The 18758-nt window shown below is 43.3% G+C and overlaps 1 protein-coding gene across 6 annotated transcripts in view; it reads left to right on the forward strand.

Moving 5' to 3' along the window:
• The window catches only part of IQCA1 (IQ motif containing with AAA domain 1), a 1056753-nt gene that overhangs the window by 531904 nt on the left and 506091 nt on the right, over positions 1 to 18758 (forward strand). For 5 of the 6 annotated variants that reach the window (XM_033944078.1, XM_033944080.1, XM_033944081.1 and 2 more), the window contains one exon: positions 3252 to 3350. In XM_033944078.1, the coding sequence (XP_033799969.1) occupies positions 3252 to 3350 (99 nt within the window). The remainder of the gene's footprint in view (positions 1 to 3251; positions 3351 to 18758) is intronic. The other variant, XM_033944079.1, reaches the window with a different exon arrangement.

Consider the following 18758-nt stretch of genomic DNA (forward strand, 5'->3'; position numbering starts at 1 on the left):
ATTTACACCACAGCGCCAGTGTGGTTAGGAGAAGCCAAAGGGGGTGAAAAAGCTATAAAACCCACCAGGAGTTTTGAAAAAAATCACCCAACTGGGCAGGAAAATCGAATTGAAAAACCAATTCAATATAGGCTGAATCGAATCAAAATTTTTTTTCCTGAATCTGGCAGCATTAGTTTGCGCTACTGTCTTAGACTTTAGGACCTGGGATTGGGGAAAGATGGCATCCTCAGTACTTTATAATGCAAGTGAAACGAGGATTTGGTCAGACTTTTGAAGGGTCTGCAGAAAAAAAATATTGTATAGGCCGGGGACATGAGACAGCAGGAAATGGGAACTTTTCTTCCTTCTATTTTTGTGAATGGAAAGGCTGAGGATGTCAGAGAGTTCAGTTAAAATATGTGCTTTATAAGAAAATATAATAATGTGTTTTATAAAGTTTATAGCATAGCTGGCCTACCCAGTGAGGTGTTCCTAGTGGTGATGGTGGCAGCGTGTCAATGTGTTGAGAGGAAGAAGTGGTCTGGGAAATTCTGCTGAGCAAACTCCGGGCCCATTTCCACCCCCCAGTTAGTCCACTCCACTCAACTGGTTCACACACTGAGTGGGTCTTTGGGTGTTGTTTTGGGATCTCTTCCAGTGGTTTATCTCCTTCTGGTCCAAGGAAGGAAACTTTGTTATCCTTAGCATTGACCTACAGAATATGTTTGTAACAGCGCTGCTTGTGTGGCATTAGGCTATGTAGTGATCGAAAGAAAAAAACAGACCTTTGCACATTTTTGCACTATATGGTGGGTGTATGAGGAGATTCACATTTCCTGCACAGCTAAGTCCATGTGAAGTTACCTTGTGCTGTATTTGACATCTAGCAAGGTCTCTGTTTGAAAGGAAAGATCTAAACTTAAAAATGAAGTGGCCAGAAGTTATGGTAAAAGCAGATAGTGTAGCTGGTTTTAAGAAAGATTTGGACAAATTCCTGGAGGAAAAGTCCATAATCTGTTATTAAGACATGGGGGAAGTGTCTGCTTGCCCTGGATCGGTAGCATGAAATGTTGCTACTCTTTGGGTTTTGACCAAGTATTAGTGTCCTGGATTGGCTACCATGAGAATGGGCTACTGGGCATGATGGACCATTGGTCTGACCCAGTTAGGCTATTCTTATGTTATGTTCTCATCTGTAGGGGCCTTTGTTTTCACTTTTTATTTTAATGTATTTTTTTTCTGGGAACTTATCAGTGTTTTTTATAATGGGAACAAAAATGGAAGAGAATTAATGTGTGTGGGATGAGGGGGTAACTAATTTCTTCAGCTAAATAATTCAATCCACTTCAAACAGACATAGGAGAACTCACGCACCATTCACACACCCTCCAAACAAAAACGTCAAAAGAAAAAAACTGTTCGACAACCTCCTAGCCATTCGAGCTGCAACACTCGACCCCCAACTCTACAACCAATTGACATCGACCACAGACTGCAAAACCTTCAAAAAGAAATAAAAACCCTTCTATTCAAAAAACACATAAAACCGAACTAACACAATCAGAACTGTCCCAAGCATCACCTGCAACTACTCCATATGTACTTCTGATGTCATGACAATTCAGACATAATTTATGTTATGTTATGTTTGGAATATAAGAAAATTTTCACTGCCTGTTTCTATTCTGACCATTTATTCTGTTTCATGGTCATTACAAAAAATATTTTTTTACCTAGGGGGGGGGGGTGTCAAAAAATGATGGGCCCCGGGTGCCACATACCCTAGGTACGCCACTGCAGACATATGCAGTGCTGTACAGAGTCACAAAGAAGACAGTCCCTGCTCGAAAGAGCTTACAATCTAAACAGACAAACAGGATATCATGGATACAGTTAAGGGGAAAGGTTAAGCTGCTGGCTGGGTTGGTGAGCAGTGGAGAGTAGGGTTATGAATTGATCCCAGTATGGTCTGATATAAATTCTCAAAGATTTGACAATTTATATCAGACCATACTGGGATCATTTTAGTTCCACACTGTTAACTTCTGATGCAGGCCTCTGGCCAAAACACAAATCATGTTGAGTCTTTTGTATCATCTAATAAACTGATCCAACTACAGTCCATTGGTCTTCATCTCTTTCGCTGTGACATTCTTTGTTTGCGCTTTGTGAGGGATTTGTTTTCTTCTGTTTTGTATGGTCCATAGGTGTGCCATGGGAGTTTGAGTTCATTTTAGTAGCAGGGCTTAATAGTTTGTGCCTGATTGCCCATGGACTTCTCTCCCTCCTGTCTCCTCCCCAGTCAGCGACCCGACATCTCCTTTGTCTATCTTGATCCCCTTCCCTGTACCTTTTACATTTTCTTCTGTAGAAGTTTGCCACTCTCAGAGTCTTCTCTTTGACATAATTTTCTGGTTCCGCATAGGCGGGAAGCATCAGAGAGAAGGCTTGGGTTGGCGTGAACAGGTTGTCTGAATTACAGCCCATTGCCACCAACCACTACAGAAAAAAATTTAAAAGGTATGAGGGTAGCAAAGGAGATCAAGAAAGACAAAGAGAGATGTCAGGTCGCTAGCTGGGGAGGGGGACAGGATGATTACTTGGACAAGTTGCATCTAGCTGCACTGAAGTTCTAGTTAGACTGATGTGCTTCAATGAGAGGGTTGTGAAATACTTCTCTAAAAGGTGACTCTCCTTTCCAAAACAGCAGCAATTTCCAGAATTCTCTGCATTAAATAATGTTGGTGATATCCAGTACCATCTGGTAAGAATTTTAGAACTATATCAGTTTTTAATTTTACTTCCCTAAAGTCCAGAATAAGACTAGTTAGCATCTTATTCCAGCATTTCACAATAATTCATTCAACTCATATTCCTGAGAGCATTTTAATTTCTTAAGAGAAGCAATAGGGGAAATATATTTGAGAATAGAGCAATAAAACTGGATATATGGATATTGGCACATTTTCAAATAAGATATAAAAAATGTCTTAGGTGAATCATAAGATCCCAAGCATAAGCACAAGGTATCACATGAATTTGTTCAAAATCTTTATTAATCAAAGTTTCATATTGCAGTTTATGTTTCTAATTGATTTTAATTATGCTTAGAATGATTTATTTTATTGTGATACTAATCAGTAGATTACCTATGAGGCCTTGATGTCAACTATTTTGTGATAAAGGAAAATTCAAATACCGATTTGCGTGTGGAAATGTTTGTTTAATTACTTAAGTAACGAATGTCTTCACCCTTAACTCCTTTGGAGCAGGTGGATGAACTGATGCGACAAGAACTGAAAAACTTGAAATTGGCTGTGGACAGACAAAAGGGAAAACAGAGAAAAACTAAAAAAGGTGGAAAAAAGGTAGCTTATTACTTTATTTGATAAAAGAATATGTCTTTTAGTCTGTATAATGCTGCAACACAACTCTAAATGCAGATGAGTACATAGATAAACTGACCTTTACAGCTGCAACAAGTGCTAATTGCATTACAGAGCATTGAGATTGCCTTTAAGTTAGGCCATGGTTGGGAAACGAAGGCTGCAATCAAGTTGGGATTTTAGAGTTTTCCCATCGAATATGCATGAGATCTATTTGCATGCATTGCCTCCATTGTATGCAAATAATTCTCTTGCATATTCATTGGGGAAATCCTGAAAATCTGGCTGAATTGCGGCCCTTGTTCCCCAGAAATCTTAGTGGATGCTTCTTCAGAAAATGTATACAACTGAGCCAAATGATCCCACATAGCATTCTTTATCTATGTCACTTCAGCCCAGACATTTTTCAAATTTACCTCAGCTATATTTTAAATAGAGCTAAAGCTGAATTCTGTAACATGAATAGAGAAAGAATTGCAGCCACTCAGGGGAAGATTCTCAAAACTTCACAGTAAAATCCAACGGCCGCTGTTACGGCTGTAAATATAATGATTTGCAAAAAGACAAGTCATTCTCAAAAACCCACACATGCAAATGAGGTTCACGGAGGATCACTATATTTGCATGTGATGACTCGCTGGTGATAGTGATCAGCACACATGCAGAATACATCCGCACATTAAAAAAAAAAAAGGCCCCAGAATTAAAAGATGGCAGGAGGGATGCGTGTCAGCCTAGCTATCGCTACCATTCAGCATTTTTAGTTGGCATTACTTATGTCAGCGAAGGCCTATGGGAAATTATATCAATCTGACTCTGGCATGGGAATGCAGATAGACCCTGAGGGCAGGGAAACTGTTTTAAGTATCCCTGATATGTTTCAAGTAGCCCTGATTGAATCATGACTAGCTAAAATGTGTTAATGTCTGATTAAGAGGGTGCTTAGGACAATGGGTCCATGTGCACAGATCAAGAAGATAGGCTGCTTGAATGGGACAAAGAAGCCAGAGACAAATCCCATCTCCATGCCTGCAAGTATCACACCCTCCTTTATCAATTAAATTAACCATTGTTTCAAACAGTTTACAAATTCTAAACAGAAAGATACTGGGACATACAATAATTTCTATATTCAGAATAAGATTCCAAGGTATAAAAGCCTCCTCTCTGATCTATCATTCTATCTATCTATCTCTGGGCTCTCTGGTTCTTTCTCTCTCTGGCTCTCCCTAGAACTGCAAGCTTCTATGTCTCTCTTTGTCTCTGAACTATGTAAGGCAGGGAAACTGCTTTGCTCTCTGCTTAATTGTAATGCTCAATTGTTGTAATGCTTCAGAATATTGCTTTTCTGTAAGACTATTTCTATAATATATTCTTTATGCAATCACCTCTGGCTGTGCCTCTTTGATTCTACTTCCTGGTGAGTCTTCAGTGAGGGAACTGAACCTGGGACCGGGCGTTCATTCAGGATGCCTCTCACTTAACCCCTACCACCTAATATTGTGGGGGCCACTAGCGAACCTGACATCACCTCCTGCTGCCAGGGTCTCCATCCCCCTGACATCCCTGGCAGGAGAAATACTCACTCCCTCCTTTCGCCAGTAATTCCCACCCCATGACAACCCCCCCAGCAGGAGGAATGCCCACTTCCTCCTGCCGCCGGTGATGCCCAGACTCCTGACACCCCCATACCTTTCAGTCTAAGGCCATCTGGAGAGATGTCTACTCCAGCTGGCTGGCAGGCCCACCTCTTCAAAATGGCGGGCCTTCCTGATGCATCCTGGGAAGCGCCGTGGATTGGCCTAAGACTTTGATTGGCCTAGACGCCTAAGGCCCCTTCCATAGGGGCAGGTTTGAGCTGTCAAGCCTTACTTTGCTGTCAATACCTAAGCCAATTAGTGCTCAGGTGCTTACCACAAAGTAAGGCTATGACAGCTCAGGCCTGCTGGAAAAATTAGCCTGCAAATGTAGGACAGCGAGGTTAGGGAATCACCCAGCGATAATAGAGAATTGTCCAGAGTGCTTATTTAAATATTAATGACTTCATTGTAATACATTTGCATGGCAGAGTTTGAGTCTGCCAGGAAGCTCAGAAAAGACCACGTTGAGCCCTTTTGAGAATTGGCCTATAGAATGCTTCCATGCTATACTAGCTGGAACCGGGGGAGCACTACTGACCGGAGGGTTGTTGTGAGGAGACTTTAACTGAGCTCCGGAGTTCTCTGTCATCGGGTCTGTCTCTTCCAACTTTAAAAGTATGCTGCAGCCGCGGCACTTCGGGAGCACTACTGACTGGAGAGTTGTTGTGAGGAGACGAACTGTGTTCCGAAGTTCTCTGTGGCGGGCTAATTTCCTGGAACTTGCCTCCTGCTGGAACTGGTGCTGGGTTCCTGCAGGCACCTGGAGAGATAGACCGCTGACATTATCGGATCCGTCTCTTCCAACTTTGGGATCGGCTGAATTATAATTTTTGGTGGAATTTGTTATGCCAAATCTTTAAAATGGAGCAGGTAATAGCCATACAGTAGGGGTATTTTAAGAAATTTAGGGATGTTTGGGAGACATTAACAAAATATTGTACAGAATAAATATTATTTTTTCTCTTTGTTCATTCACGAACAGGGTGGGAAGAGGTGGGTGAGAATATTTTATGATTTCTTATGCTTAAGAACAATTGTTAGGTAGAAGGGGTGGGGGATATTTGATGTGAGTCAGACTTTGATGATATATTAAGTGATGCCACGAGGAGCAGAGGAGCTCAAGGAAGGTTGTAACTTTGTGCATTTGATGTGACTCATGGAATGTTAAGTTAAATTATGGGAAAAAGGAAAGTCAAACCAAAAAGTTCAACGCCAGCAATTATAGGTCCAATGGATAAACATTTGAAGGTAGTTGGTAATATCCCGGGAGTATCACTTAATATGGATTCCTGTATCTCTGGTGCTTCGTTAAGTCCCACTGACATTCGATCAAACTCCTCCCCCTTTACCAATATCGAGTGTCAGTGGGACCAAAGTAAGTCTCACCAATAACTCTGAGCAAGCGGTTCCCTCTGTTGAGTCTAATAAATTAATATATACCTCTATCCCTAAATCACTTGAATTTTCCTTACCAGAGGGAACACAAGATATTACACTTAAAATTTTGTGGTTAGTGATAACTAGAGTAGAGGGGTTATTAAGGTCTACAGTAAAACAAACAGCAGATTTTTCACAAACAGTTGTCCATAAGTTAGAAAACGTGGATGCTAATTTGGATTCCTTAGATAAAAGGTTACATACGATGGAATCACAAGAACATAAATGCCTCAAGTCTTTGGTCAGTGGTGAAGGGAAAATGGCAGATCCTGTAGATGAGCCAGATTTTGTGAGTGAAGCTCTGGTGTCCCGCCTGACGGAAGCGGTGGTTCTAGCTTTGGGTACTTGGCTGGACAAAGTCAATAACTCTTTAGCGACTCTATCGACCACTAAGTTTCCGATTTTAACACTAGGGTCACGGCGATGAAATAGCGGGTCAGTTCAGTCAGAACTCAAATAACTGCAGCGAAAACTGGTTGGCTGTGAAGAGAAGCTAGAAGATATGGAGAATTGCTCCAGACGTAACAATATTCGTCTGATGGGTATTGCCGAGACTGTTGTGGATAGTGAACTGCTGGACATGTTGGAAAAATGGCTGGTGGTGGAACTCCTGTGTGATTCCACTTTGGGCCCCTTTTATATTGAGTGGGCTCATTGGCTGGGAAGAAAGCAGGAGGGAACGACTAGGCCCCACGTGGTGATTATACACTTCCTGAATTGTGCTATCAAGCATCTGCTTCTGAAGAATTACAGGCAACAGAAAGACCTTATCTTTCACAATCATCGTATCCTTCTCTTCCAAGATTATTCTACCCATGTGGCTGCCCTCCGCCGTGACTTTTCTGCCATCTGTAAACAACTTACTGAGAAGAAACTCCGCTTCACACCGCAGTTTCCTGCTAAGTTGCGAGTGCTTTATAATGGCCAAGCATATATGTTTGAGTCTTGCTTGAGTGCCTGAGAGCAAGTGCACCAGTGGTTTCCTGATTTGGCTCCCGCAACTTGATCGGACCTCTCTGGTTGCATCTTGGTCTGATCTGCTGGTTTGCCCATGGATGTTTGGCATGTTTTTCTGTTTGTGAAGATCTTTTGGAGGGACAGTGACTGTTGTTATGGGGAACAGGGTGACAATTCTACATGTGAGACTTTCCCTGTTGGGATTCCGTTTTATCCCCGTTCCTTATCCCCCGATGCTAGTCCTCTGGCCGGTTGATATATCGACCTCCAGGTTCACTGTTCCTTGGTGTACTTTTGCTGGTGCTTCTTGCTGCAGTGACCCTGCAGATTTGCGCCCCTTTTTACTCTATGTTCCTTTTTCCTTGTGTTATTGTATATACATTTGTTAGGATTTGGTGGTGTATTTAGAGGGTTGGGGGGAGGGTTTCTGGCATGTTAGCACCTTCTTTAATGGTGGTGGTTTGTGGTAATTCAGTAAGGGGGGAATTGGGGGAGGGGGTTGGTTGGGATGGAGGGGTGAGTGTTGTATGATGGTGTATGGGGTATGTGTGTATGATCTATGGTTGGATGGCTGCTGGGGGGAGGTCTAGGACTCCTGGCAGCTATGGTTAGATCTTCAATGCTGCTGGTCTAAGTGGTTGATTTTTTTCTATGGTGAATAAACGAGATGCTCGTTGTGTGTCTTGGAACATTTCTGGAATTAAATCCCCAATTAAACGAACCAAACTTCTACAATACTTAGCTAGACATAAAGCTGATATTGTTGGCCTCCAGGAAACTAAGCTTAATGAACGGGAACATGCTAAGCTGCACTAATCGTGGGTGGGTCAATGTTATTCTGCTTCTTATCCTACAGAGAAAGCAGGAGTTGCTTTATTAATTCATAAATCTATACCACTCAGTGTCTCTCAAGTAATTGCTGATCCTGAAAGGCATTACATCATTGTGAGGGGTACCTTATATCAACACACAGTCCTGCTTGTTTCTGTATATGCCTCCAATGTAGCTCAAAAGCACTTTTTAAAAAAAGCTGCTGGGGGTACTGTTGCCATTATTTGATGTTGCCATAGATCATAAAATTTTTCTGGGTGACTTTAATTCAGTCTTGTACCTGGAGTTAGACTGCTCTGAGAAATCCCCTGTCCTCTATAGAAGATCTGCTAATGGTTTGAATGACTGGCTCTGCACTTTGGATTTAGTGGATGTGTGGAGAACTCTTCATCCTGGGGAGAGAGACTACACGCATACATCTAGGGTTCATCATACCTCCTCCAGGATCGATTACATTTTTCTTTATTATTCTTCCTTCCATACTGTACACCAGGCAGAGATTGGAGTGCTGGATGTCTCAGATCATACCCCCATATGGATGTATGCAGGCATAGGGGATGGCTCTCTTAAGGGTGGGGGGCGGTGGCTATTTCCTGTAGCATTATACCATGATCCTGACTTTAAGTCCTATTTAGTGACCCAATGGCGGGACTTCCTAGAGTTTAATAGAGAGCATATGAGTGATGGCATTCTTTTTTGGGAAACAGCAAAGGTAGTGATCCGTGGGGCCATTCTTGCATATAGTAGCTGTAAAAAGAAAATGCAGGCTGCTAAGATTTTGGCCCTGGAGCGCCAGGTGAGAGACTATAGATTACGGTGGTTTCACTCTCCCAAACAGCACCATAAAAATGTCTTGCACACAGCACAAACAGCGCTGAATAAGTTAATTCATGAGAGGGCCCAACAGCATGTCTTTTACTATAGATATAGACTTCATAGATTTGGTAATAGGCCCGGGAAGCTTTTGGCACGGTTAATGAAACAATGGAGTAGCCCCTCCGCTATTATGGCTTTGCGAAACCTTGAAGGGACAGTAGTCCACCAACAGTCTCAGATAGAACTTCTCTTTGTTAACTATTATAAATCATAAGAACATAAGAATTGCCGCTGCTGGGTCAGACCAGTGATCCATCCTGCCCAGCAGTTTGCTCACGCAGCGACCCTCTGGTCAAAGACCAGCACCCTAACCGAGACTAGCCCTACCAGCGCACAGTCTTGTTCAGCAGGAACTTGTCTAACTTTCTCTTGAATCCCTGGAGGATGTTTTCCCCTATAACAGCCTCCGGAAGAGTGTTCCAGCTTTCTACCACTCTCTGGGTGAAAAAGAACTTCCTAACATTTGTTCGGAATCTATCCCCTTTCAACTTTAGAGAGTGCCCTCTCGTTCACCCTACCTTGGAGAGGGTGAACAACCTGTCTTTATCTACTAAGTCTATCCCCTTCAGTAAATTGAATGTTTTGATCATGTCCCCTCTCAATCTCCTTTGTTCAAGGGAGAAAGAGGCCCAGTTTCTCTAATCTTTTGCTGTATGGCAGCCCCTCCAACCCATTAACCATCTTAGTCGCTCTTCTCTGGACCCTTTTGAGTAATACCATGTCCTTCTTCATGTACGGCAACCAGTGAAGGCGCACCATGGCCCGGTACAGCGGCATTATAACCTTCTCTGATCTGTTCGTGATCCCCTTCTTTATCATTCCTAGCATTCCGTTTGCCCTTTTTGCCACCATAGCACATTGCGTGGACGGCTTCATCGACTTGTCGATCAGAACTCCCAAGTCCCTTTCCTGGGAGGTCTCTCCAAGTACTGCCCCGAACATCCTGAATTTGTGCATGAGATTTTTGTTACCGACATGCATCACTTTACATTTATCCACGTTGAATCTCATCTGCCATGACAATGCCCATTCCTCGAGCCTGATTATGTCACGTTACAGATCTTCGCAATCCCCCTGTGTCTGTGTCTTCAATACTCTGAATAACTTCATATCGTCTGCAAATTTAATTACCTCGCTTGTCGTACCTATGTCCAGATTGTTTATAAAGATGTTAAAGAGCACGGGTCCAAGCACCGAGCCCTTCGGCACCCCACTGGGGACGCTCTTCCAGTCCGAGTATTGTACATTTATCCCCACTCTCTGTTTCCTATGCTCCAGCCAGTTTTTGGTTTTTTTTTTTGGTTTTAAACTTTTTGTTGAAAAAGTTCAAGGTACTCTTTGTAACAAGGCCAATCAAAAGCAGAAAAACAGTACAGTACCAGGAGCTCAGCCCCCCACTCAAAACCTCCCAGTCAACCCCCCCTCCCCCCTAGTCCCAGAGAGCATACAGAATCAGCAGTAGAAATAAGTCCAAAGAAAACAAAACATAACATGGGGTATAGAGAAACAAAAAGTGGTAGATAAAAATTTTTTCAACCATCCCTTCTAGTCTTCCAGTCAAGATATGGTTTCCACCGATGCATGAACATACCCAACGTGTGCTGGCGCATAGCAGTCAACTGAGACATACGAAATATGTAATCCATTTTGTTAACCACATGGAATTTAGACGGTATAGTATCTTGGCGCCAATCAGCAGCCAAAGCCAACCTTGCAGCAGTAACCAGAGGGGCAATGAGAGAGGAAAATCGAGAAGGTACTCCATGTGGCAACAAATTTAACAATGCACACCCCAGATCTTTAACAATGAGCACCCCACAAATGTCCGATATAACAGAAAACACCATATCCCAAAAGGGACCCACCTTTGGACAAGCCCACCAAATATGTTCAAACGTTCCAGAGGCCCTACAGCTACGCCAACAATCATCAGGGAGAGCAGGATTAATCCTATGTAATCGTTCAGGCGTGTAATACCACCGATATAGCATTTTATAACCATTTTCCACCATATTGCTAGCAATAGAAGGTTTAAGGAGAGATCGGAGAATACGCTTCCACTGTACAGGAGTAAAAGTACAGCCCAAAAGACCTTCCCAATAAGCAAAATAGTGCACAGGGGGAACATCATGCGAAAGAAGTAACCCATACAATCTAGAAATACATCCTCTCCCACTCGAAGCTTCCCACACTTTATTCCAAGCATCTGAATCCAAAAGAAGATCTGGCAAAGCTCGTCGTCGAAGAAAATCAACTACCTGGTTATATTGTAACAAATCTGCTCCCCTTAAACCATATTCCTCCTGCATTTGGGATGTCGGAATCAAGGCCCTATCCACCACAAACTGTCCCAAAGTAATCAACCCCCCTGCTTCCCAAAACTTAAAACGAGAGTCAGAATGGCCGGGCAGAAACCCCTCTGCGATCCGCACTGGTGTTTGAGAAAAATACACCCTACCGGGAAACAGTTTCTCCCGAAACAACATCCACACACGCAAAATAACCCCTACCACCGGGTTAGCCTTTCGAACCAGAAACCGAAGTTTATCCAAAGCATACCACGGCACTGAGCGTAATGAAATATCACCCAAGAACCAAGCATCCAGTTGTACCCAAGTCCTATGGGGCTCTTGCTGCCAGGCCAATAAGTACTGCAACTGAGCTGTCAAAAAATAATAATAAAAATTGGGAACTGCCATACCTCCCCTATCCCGCGACTGAAACAACATTTGACGGCGAACTCGTGGAGGTCTCCGTTTCCAAATATAAGAAAAAAGCATACGGTGTAAATGGTCAAAGAATGCCCTGGGAAGAAAAATTGGCAACGCTGTGAAAAAATAAAGAAAACGAGGCAAAATCATCATTTTAATCACATGAATCCTTTCCAGCCAAGAGACAGAAAGTTTTTCCCACCGATCTAAATCCTCCCTCACCTGTTGCAATAAACGGGGATAATTGGCATCATATAAAGAAGACAAATTTACCGTAAGATGTATACCCAAATACTTCAATGAAGAAGTTGTCCACCGAAAAGGAAAACGGTGTTGCAAATCCAAACAGTCCCTTTCCTTAATTGTGAGATTAAGAATCTCTGATTTAGCCATATTAACTTTAAGGCCAGAGACCCGTCCATACTCAGCTAAAGCTGTCACTATCCCCTGAAGGGACTCCCCTGGATTGCGAAGCATAAGAAGAATATCATCCGCAAAGAGAAGTATTTTCTGTTCTTGTCCTCCGCTAACAATACCCTCAATAGTAGGACACTCTCGCACTCTCTGTGCAAACGGCTCCATAGCTAGCACAAAAAGGAGAGGCGATAAAGCACACCCCTGTCTCGTACCTCTAGCGAGCTCAAATTCAGTACAATAAGCACCATTCACCTTAAGAGACACTAAAGGCCTAGCATATAAAGAACGAACCCAATCCAGATATTGACCCGATATTCCCATAGAGGATAACGTCCGGAACAAAAAAGGCCAGGAGACCCTATCAAAGGCCTTTTCAGCATCTATTCCTAAAATCAAAGCAGGGTCTTTCAGGGCTTGCGCAGAATTAATAATATGAAACACACTGCGAAGATTGTCAAATGTCTGTCGACCTTGGACAAAGCCCGCCTGATCATCCTGTACCAATTCTCCCAAATAATGCTGTAGACGACGAGCCAGCACTCCCGTAAAAATTTTATAATCCGTTCCAAGTAGTGATATAGGACGATACGACACTCTATCAGTAGGGTCCTTTCCAGGTTTTAACAACAACGTCACCCCAGCCAATCTCCACGACCAAGGCAATGCCTCGCCCCCCGTCAAACTATTAAAGAATTCCGTAAGCGGCTTGACCAAAAATGAGCTAAAACATTTATAAAATTTATTGGAAAAACCGTCCAATCCAGACGCCTTTCCCAGAGGCAAAGCCTTAATGACTAGAAGCGTTTCCTCCTCCTCTATAGGCCTAGATAACCAGTTCGCCTCTTCCAAAGAGAGTTTAGAAAGCGACACGTGAGCCAAATAGTCATCCACCGCTTGGTCCGGTACCATATCCTCCTCCCTGTACAGCTCAGTAAAATATTGTGTAAGAATATCCTCAATTTCTCCAGAGGAGTTATACAACTGACCATCCAGGCCCTTTAATTGAAAAATAAAGTTTTGTTGACGCTGTTTACGAAGCTTATGAGCCAAAAGACGCCCTACCTTATTACCCGATTCAAAATATCTTTGCTTCAAAAGTTCAAGACGCTGCAAAATGTCCTTCAACTCCAACTCCTGAAGAGTCCCCTTCACAGTCCGGATCTGATGCAATACCTCAACATTCCCCCCATTCCTCTTATGTTGAGTCTCCAAATCCCTCAAATGAACCCTAAGATCACGCTCCTGTTGAAATCTTTCCTTCCTACGAAATGCCTCCAAGGATATAACCCTACCCCTCATGACACATTTAAGTCCCTCCCAAAACACAACTGGAGAAATCCCCTCTGTAAGATTAAATTGAATATATTCTTTAAGATTATCTACAAGCTGAGATACATTAGCCGGATACAACAGAATTCCTTCATTCATACGCCAAAAGGTTTTACCATGACTCCCCTCCTTGCGCAACAACGAAAACCAGACCGGGGAGTGATCAGACCACACCCGAGAAGCCATATCTACCTCATCCACCCTTAATAACACTTCCGCAGAAACCCCCCAAAAATCAATTCTGGAGTAGGAATTATGCACCTCAGAAAAATAGGAATAATCCCGCTCCCCAGAATTATGGTGACGCCAGGGATCAGTCAACCCCCAATGAGTAAAAAGATCCATCAATTTTTTCCTGTCCTGATGACCATATGACACCCCACCCACCGAATTGTCCAAAGATGGGTCCCGAGTTAAATTAAAATCCCCCCCCCAGCACCACATGACCTTCAGCCAACTCCTGCATCACCTGTCCCAAAGTCTCAAAAAAAGAGCCCTGCTCCTTATTGGGAGCATAGATATTAACACAAGTAAAAAGTTCCTCCTGAATAGTAACTTTTACAATGATATAGCGCCTCAGTTTATCCCGGACTACTTTGTGCACTACAGGAGCCAAGTCCTGCGCTATAAAAATTCCCACCCCATTTTTTCTTCCTTCTACCATATTAGAAGCCAAATACACATGTGGGTATTTCTTATGATGGAGATAATGTTCATGCATCGGTCGGAAATGAGTCTCCTGTATAAATCCCACTCCCACCTTCAAACGAGCAGCTTCCTTAAATAACAATTGACGCTTCCGGAGAATATTTAATCCCCGCACATTAAAAGACATCCATCATACCATATTAAAACTCAAACATACAAGCCAATTACACAAACATAAAACCCCCCAATTACACAAACATAAACCCCATTTCCAAGCAATCCACTGCTGATACAACAACTCAAAAGCAATGTTCAGAACCTCAACCCCATCCCCTTCAATAACCTTACCCAATCCCAACTCCATTCCCAACCCTCCCCCTCCCCCCAAAAACCACACCAGTAAAGAACTTCCAGCATACCCCCCTCCCCTCCTCACCCAGCTACATTCAATGACCCCTACATGCATACAGATCCCCACCCCCTGCCCCCAATACACACCCCGAACAATCAAATCCAATCACACGCCCACACTCATACCCAGCTTAAAAAAAACCCTACCCACCAAATAACCAACACATACCCAACCCCTATGAGGAGGATAAACCAGACTATATCACTAAGAAGTGACCCCCACCACAAATAGTAATCCCAGAATCATACATAATGTAATGTAATGTAATGTAATGTAATGTAATGTAATTTATTTCTTATATACCGCTACATCCGTTAGGTTCTAAGCGGTTTACAGAAAATATACATTAAGATTAGAAATAAGAAAGGTACTTGAAAAATTCCCTTACTGTCCCGAAGGCTCACAATCTAACTAAAGTACCTGGAGGGTAATAGAGAAGTGAAAAGTAGAGTTAGAGGAAAAATAAAAATAAAATAAACATTTTAACAAGACAGCATTGATCTAAATACTTTGGAAGGTAGAAGAGAGGAGAGAAAGGAATAGAAGCAGAAGGGGGAGCCTTTGAACAGTAGAATTCTGGAGAAATTTAAATGATAGAAATAGAACAAAACAAAGACTTCAAGTGGGTAAAGTCATTGTAGCCACATCAGAATGACGCTGAAGACGCTGTCCATTCTTTTCCCCTCGTCGCCAACGGGACTGACTCACGCTCCCACTACGCTGTGGTAGGGCTACTGCCGGGCGGGTCTCCTCCGCCGACCATAGTGTAGCTTGTTGCAGCAATAACTTGGCCTCCTCGGGGGTCGTGACTTTATGGACTTGATTTTGCAGAGGAAAAGTTAAACCAAATGGATAGTTCCATTTATAGCGAATTTGATGAGCCATCAAACACTTGGTAACGTCCCGAAAATCCCTCCGCTTCCTGAGAGTGAGGGCAGACATATCAGCATACAATTCAACTTTAGCTCCTTCCCAATCAATATGTCCCACTCTCCGCGCCGCCACCAATACCTGGTCTTTTAAAGGAAACCTGTGAAAACAGGCTGTGAGATCTCACGGGTGATTCATGAGAGAAGTCCCTACAGCCCGATGAACTCTCTCAAACTTCATAGTAGGGGGAACAACTGTAGGATCATCAAGTTGTAAAAATTTTTCACAGATAGTGCGCATGGTATCCTCCAGCGATATCGAACCACCACGCTCCGGCACTCCCCGGGCCCGCAAGTTGTTACGACGAGCCCTATTTTCCATGTCCTCAGTCTTCAATAAAAGCTCCTCATACTTGGCCTCTATTCCCTTACATTGCTGCTGTAGATGTAAAATGTCTCCATCATGATCGATAACACGCTCTTCAAAATCGCTTAATTTTTGGCCCATATCCATCACCGTCTTCCGCAAAGCAGAAACGTCGGAATGCAATTCCTTCTGCATCACCATCATAGTATTTTTAAGGTCAGCAAACCAACCTTGCAACTCCACTCGGGACACTGGCAAGTCCACCTCTGGGGACCCTGTAGGCGATCGGGAACTCAGCTCTCCCTGCACTTGCAAAGGTTCACTGCAAAGGCGTGACGAGCAGGCCGCATCCCCAGGCGCCATCGCTTGAAAAGCAAAAGTACGCAGATCTGTCTGCAATTTTTTTATCATCGCGGCCATCACCGATCCGCAGAGCAAAATCGGAAAGGCAAAAACTACCCAAAGTAGGTCACAAAAGCGCCAATGATAGCAAATTAAAGCTGGGTGAAGAAGAGCTCGTCTCTCACACCGCCATCACTCGGATGATGTCACCGGAAGTTTTCCTCCAGCCAGTTTTTAATCCACGTGAGTATTTCACCCTCGATTCCATGGCTCGCAATTTTCCGAAGTAGTCGTTCATGCGGAACCTTGTCGAACGCCTTCTGAAAATCCAAATATACAATGTCGACCTGATTGCCCTTGTCTATATGTCTGTTTACTCCCTCAAAGAAGTGCAGCAAGTTCCTCAAATACGATCTGCCTTTGCTAAAACCGTGCTGACTGGTCCTCATCAGCCCTTGTCTGTCAAGGTGATCAATGATGCTGTCCTTTATCAGTGACTCTACCATCTTTCCCGGTACCGAGGTCAGACTCACAGGTATGTAGTTTCCCCGATCTCCCCTCGAACCTTTCTTGAAGATCGGCATAATATTCGACACCTTCCAGTCTTCCGGAATCTTTCCCGATTTGATCGACATATTGTCTGTTAGTTGAAGCAGTTCAGCTATGGTCCCTTTCAGTTCCTTGATGACCCTCGGATGGATGCCATCTGATCCCGGAGATTTATCGCTCTTAAACCTATCAATCTGCCTACACACCTCCTCTAGACTGACCGTCAATCCTGTCAGCTTTCCATCTTCATTTCCAGCATATAGCCTGATGGGTTCCAGTTTGCTGTGTACATCTTCGATAAATACATAAATAAAAAAATGTGTTCAGTTTGTCGGCAATTGCTATGTCCTCTTATAGCGCTCCCTTTATTCCATGGTCATTCAACGGTCCCACCGCTTCCTTCGTGGGTCGTTTCCCCTTAATATATTGAAAGAACAGCTTGAAGTTCTTTGCCTCCTTAGCTATTTTTTTCGTAGTCTCTTTTGGCCCCTTTTACCGCCTTATGGCACCTGCGTTGATGTTGTTTGTGCTTGTTCCAGTTTTCGTCTGTTTTTGACCTTTTCCATTCCTTAAATGAAGTTTTCTTGTCTCTGATCGTTTCCTTCACATCTACAGTGAGCCACGCCAGTTCTTTGTTCTTTTTCCTCTTGGATCCCTTGTTGATACGCGGTATATATAGATTTTGCGCCTCGGTGACTGTGTCCTTAAAAAGGGACCAAGCTTGCTCTAGCGTTTTTACAATGCTTATCCTCTTCTTAATCTTCTTCCCTACCATGAGTCTCATCCCTTCGTAATTCCCTTTACGGAAGTTCAGTGCCATGGCTATCGTTTTGGACCGATGTTTCTCCCTTGCATCTAGATCAAAGCAGATCATATTGTGATCGCTGCGTCCCAGCGTCCCTTCTACTTCTACATCTTGTGCCGGTCCTCGCAGGCCATTTAGAATTAAGTCCAGAATTGCATTTCCTCTACTATTTTCCTTGACAAGTTGTTCCAGGAAGCAATCACCTACAGCATCCAAGAACTTGGTCTCTCTAATGCAGCCGGAGGTGCCTAGGTTCAAGTCTATTCTCGGATTGTTGAAGTCACCCATGATAACTGTGTTGCCTCCCTTGCAGTTGCATTTAATCTCGCCTGTCATTTCTCCGTCAATTTCTTCGGACTGCCCTGGGTTTCGATAGTATATGCCGGTCCTCGTTTCCAGGCCATTTGTTCTTGGAATTTTGACCCATAGAGACTCTAACTTATCCGTCAGTTGTGTCGTGTTCTCTCCAGTAGATTCAATTTCCTCTTTGACGTATATGGCAACGCCCCCACCTTTTTGGGCCACTCTGTCTCTGCGGTATAGTTTGTATCCCGGTAGCACAGTGTCCCAGAAGTTTTTTTCAGTCCACCATGTTTCCGTGATGCCTATGATAATAATAATAATAATTTTATTTCTTATATACCGCCAAAGCCATAGTAGTTCGAGGTGGTTTACAACGAAGAAGGGCTGGACAATCAGCGAAAATGGTACAATGTTACAATCAGAGAAAATAGGACAACGTTATCTTTTTGTGCCATGACTTCTAATTCACCCATCTTATTTCTAAGGCTCCTTGCTTTCGTGTACATACACTTGAGTTTGCGGTCTGTTCCTTTCTTGCATTTCCTTCCCTCGTGTGTCCTTTTCAATCTGTCTTGCCTGTAATCCGATGAGTCTTTCCCTCTTATCTTTTTGCACGGTATCTTCCTGGTATATCGGTTCCCGAACCATCAACTCTCTCTCTCGGTTGACTGTCGGATTTCCCCTTCTTCCTAGTTTAAAAACTTGTCCACTTCTCTCTTGATGTTGCTTGCAAGTAGCCTCATTCCATCTCTGCTGAGGTGGAGTCCATCCTTTCTGTAGAGCTTGCTCTTCCCCCAGAATGTTCTCCAGTTGCGCACAAAGTAGAATTCTTCCTCACACCAGCGCCGCATCCACACGTTGACTGCTTGCAGCTCCATCTGCCTCTTCTCATCTGCC

Source organism: Geotrypetes seraphini, chromosome 5 (genome assembly GCF_902459505.1).
Source record: "Geotrypetes seraphini chromosome 5, aGeoSer1.1, whole genome shotgun sequence".
NCBI classification, from domain to species: domain Eukaryota; kingdom Metazoa; phylum Chordata; class Amphibia; order Gymnophiona; family Dermophiidae; genus Geotrypetes; species Geotrypetes seraphini.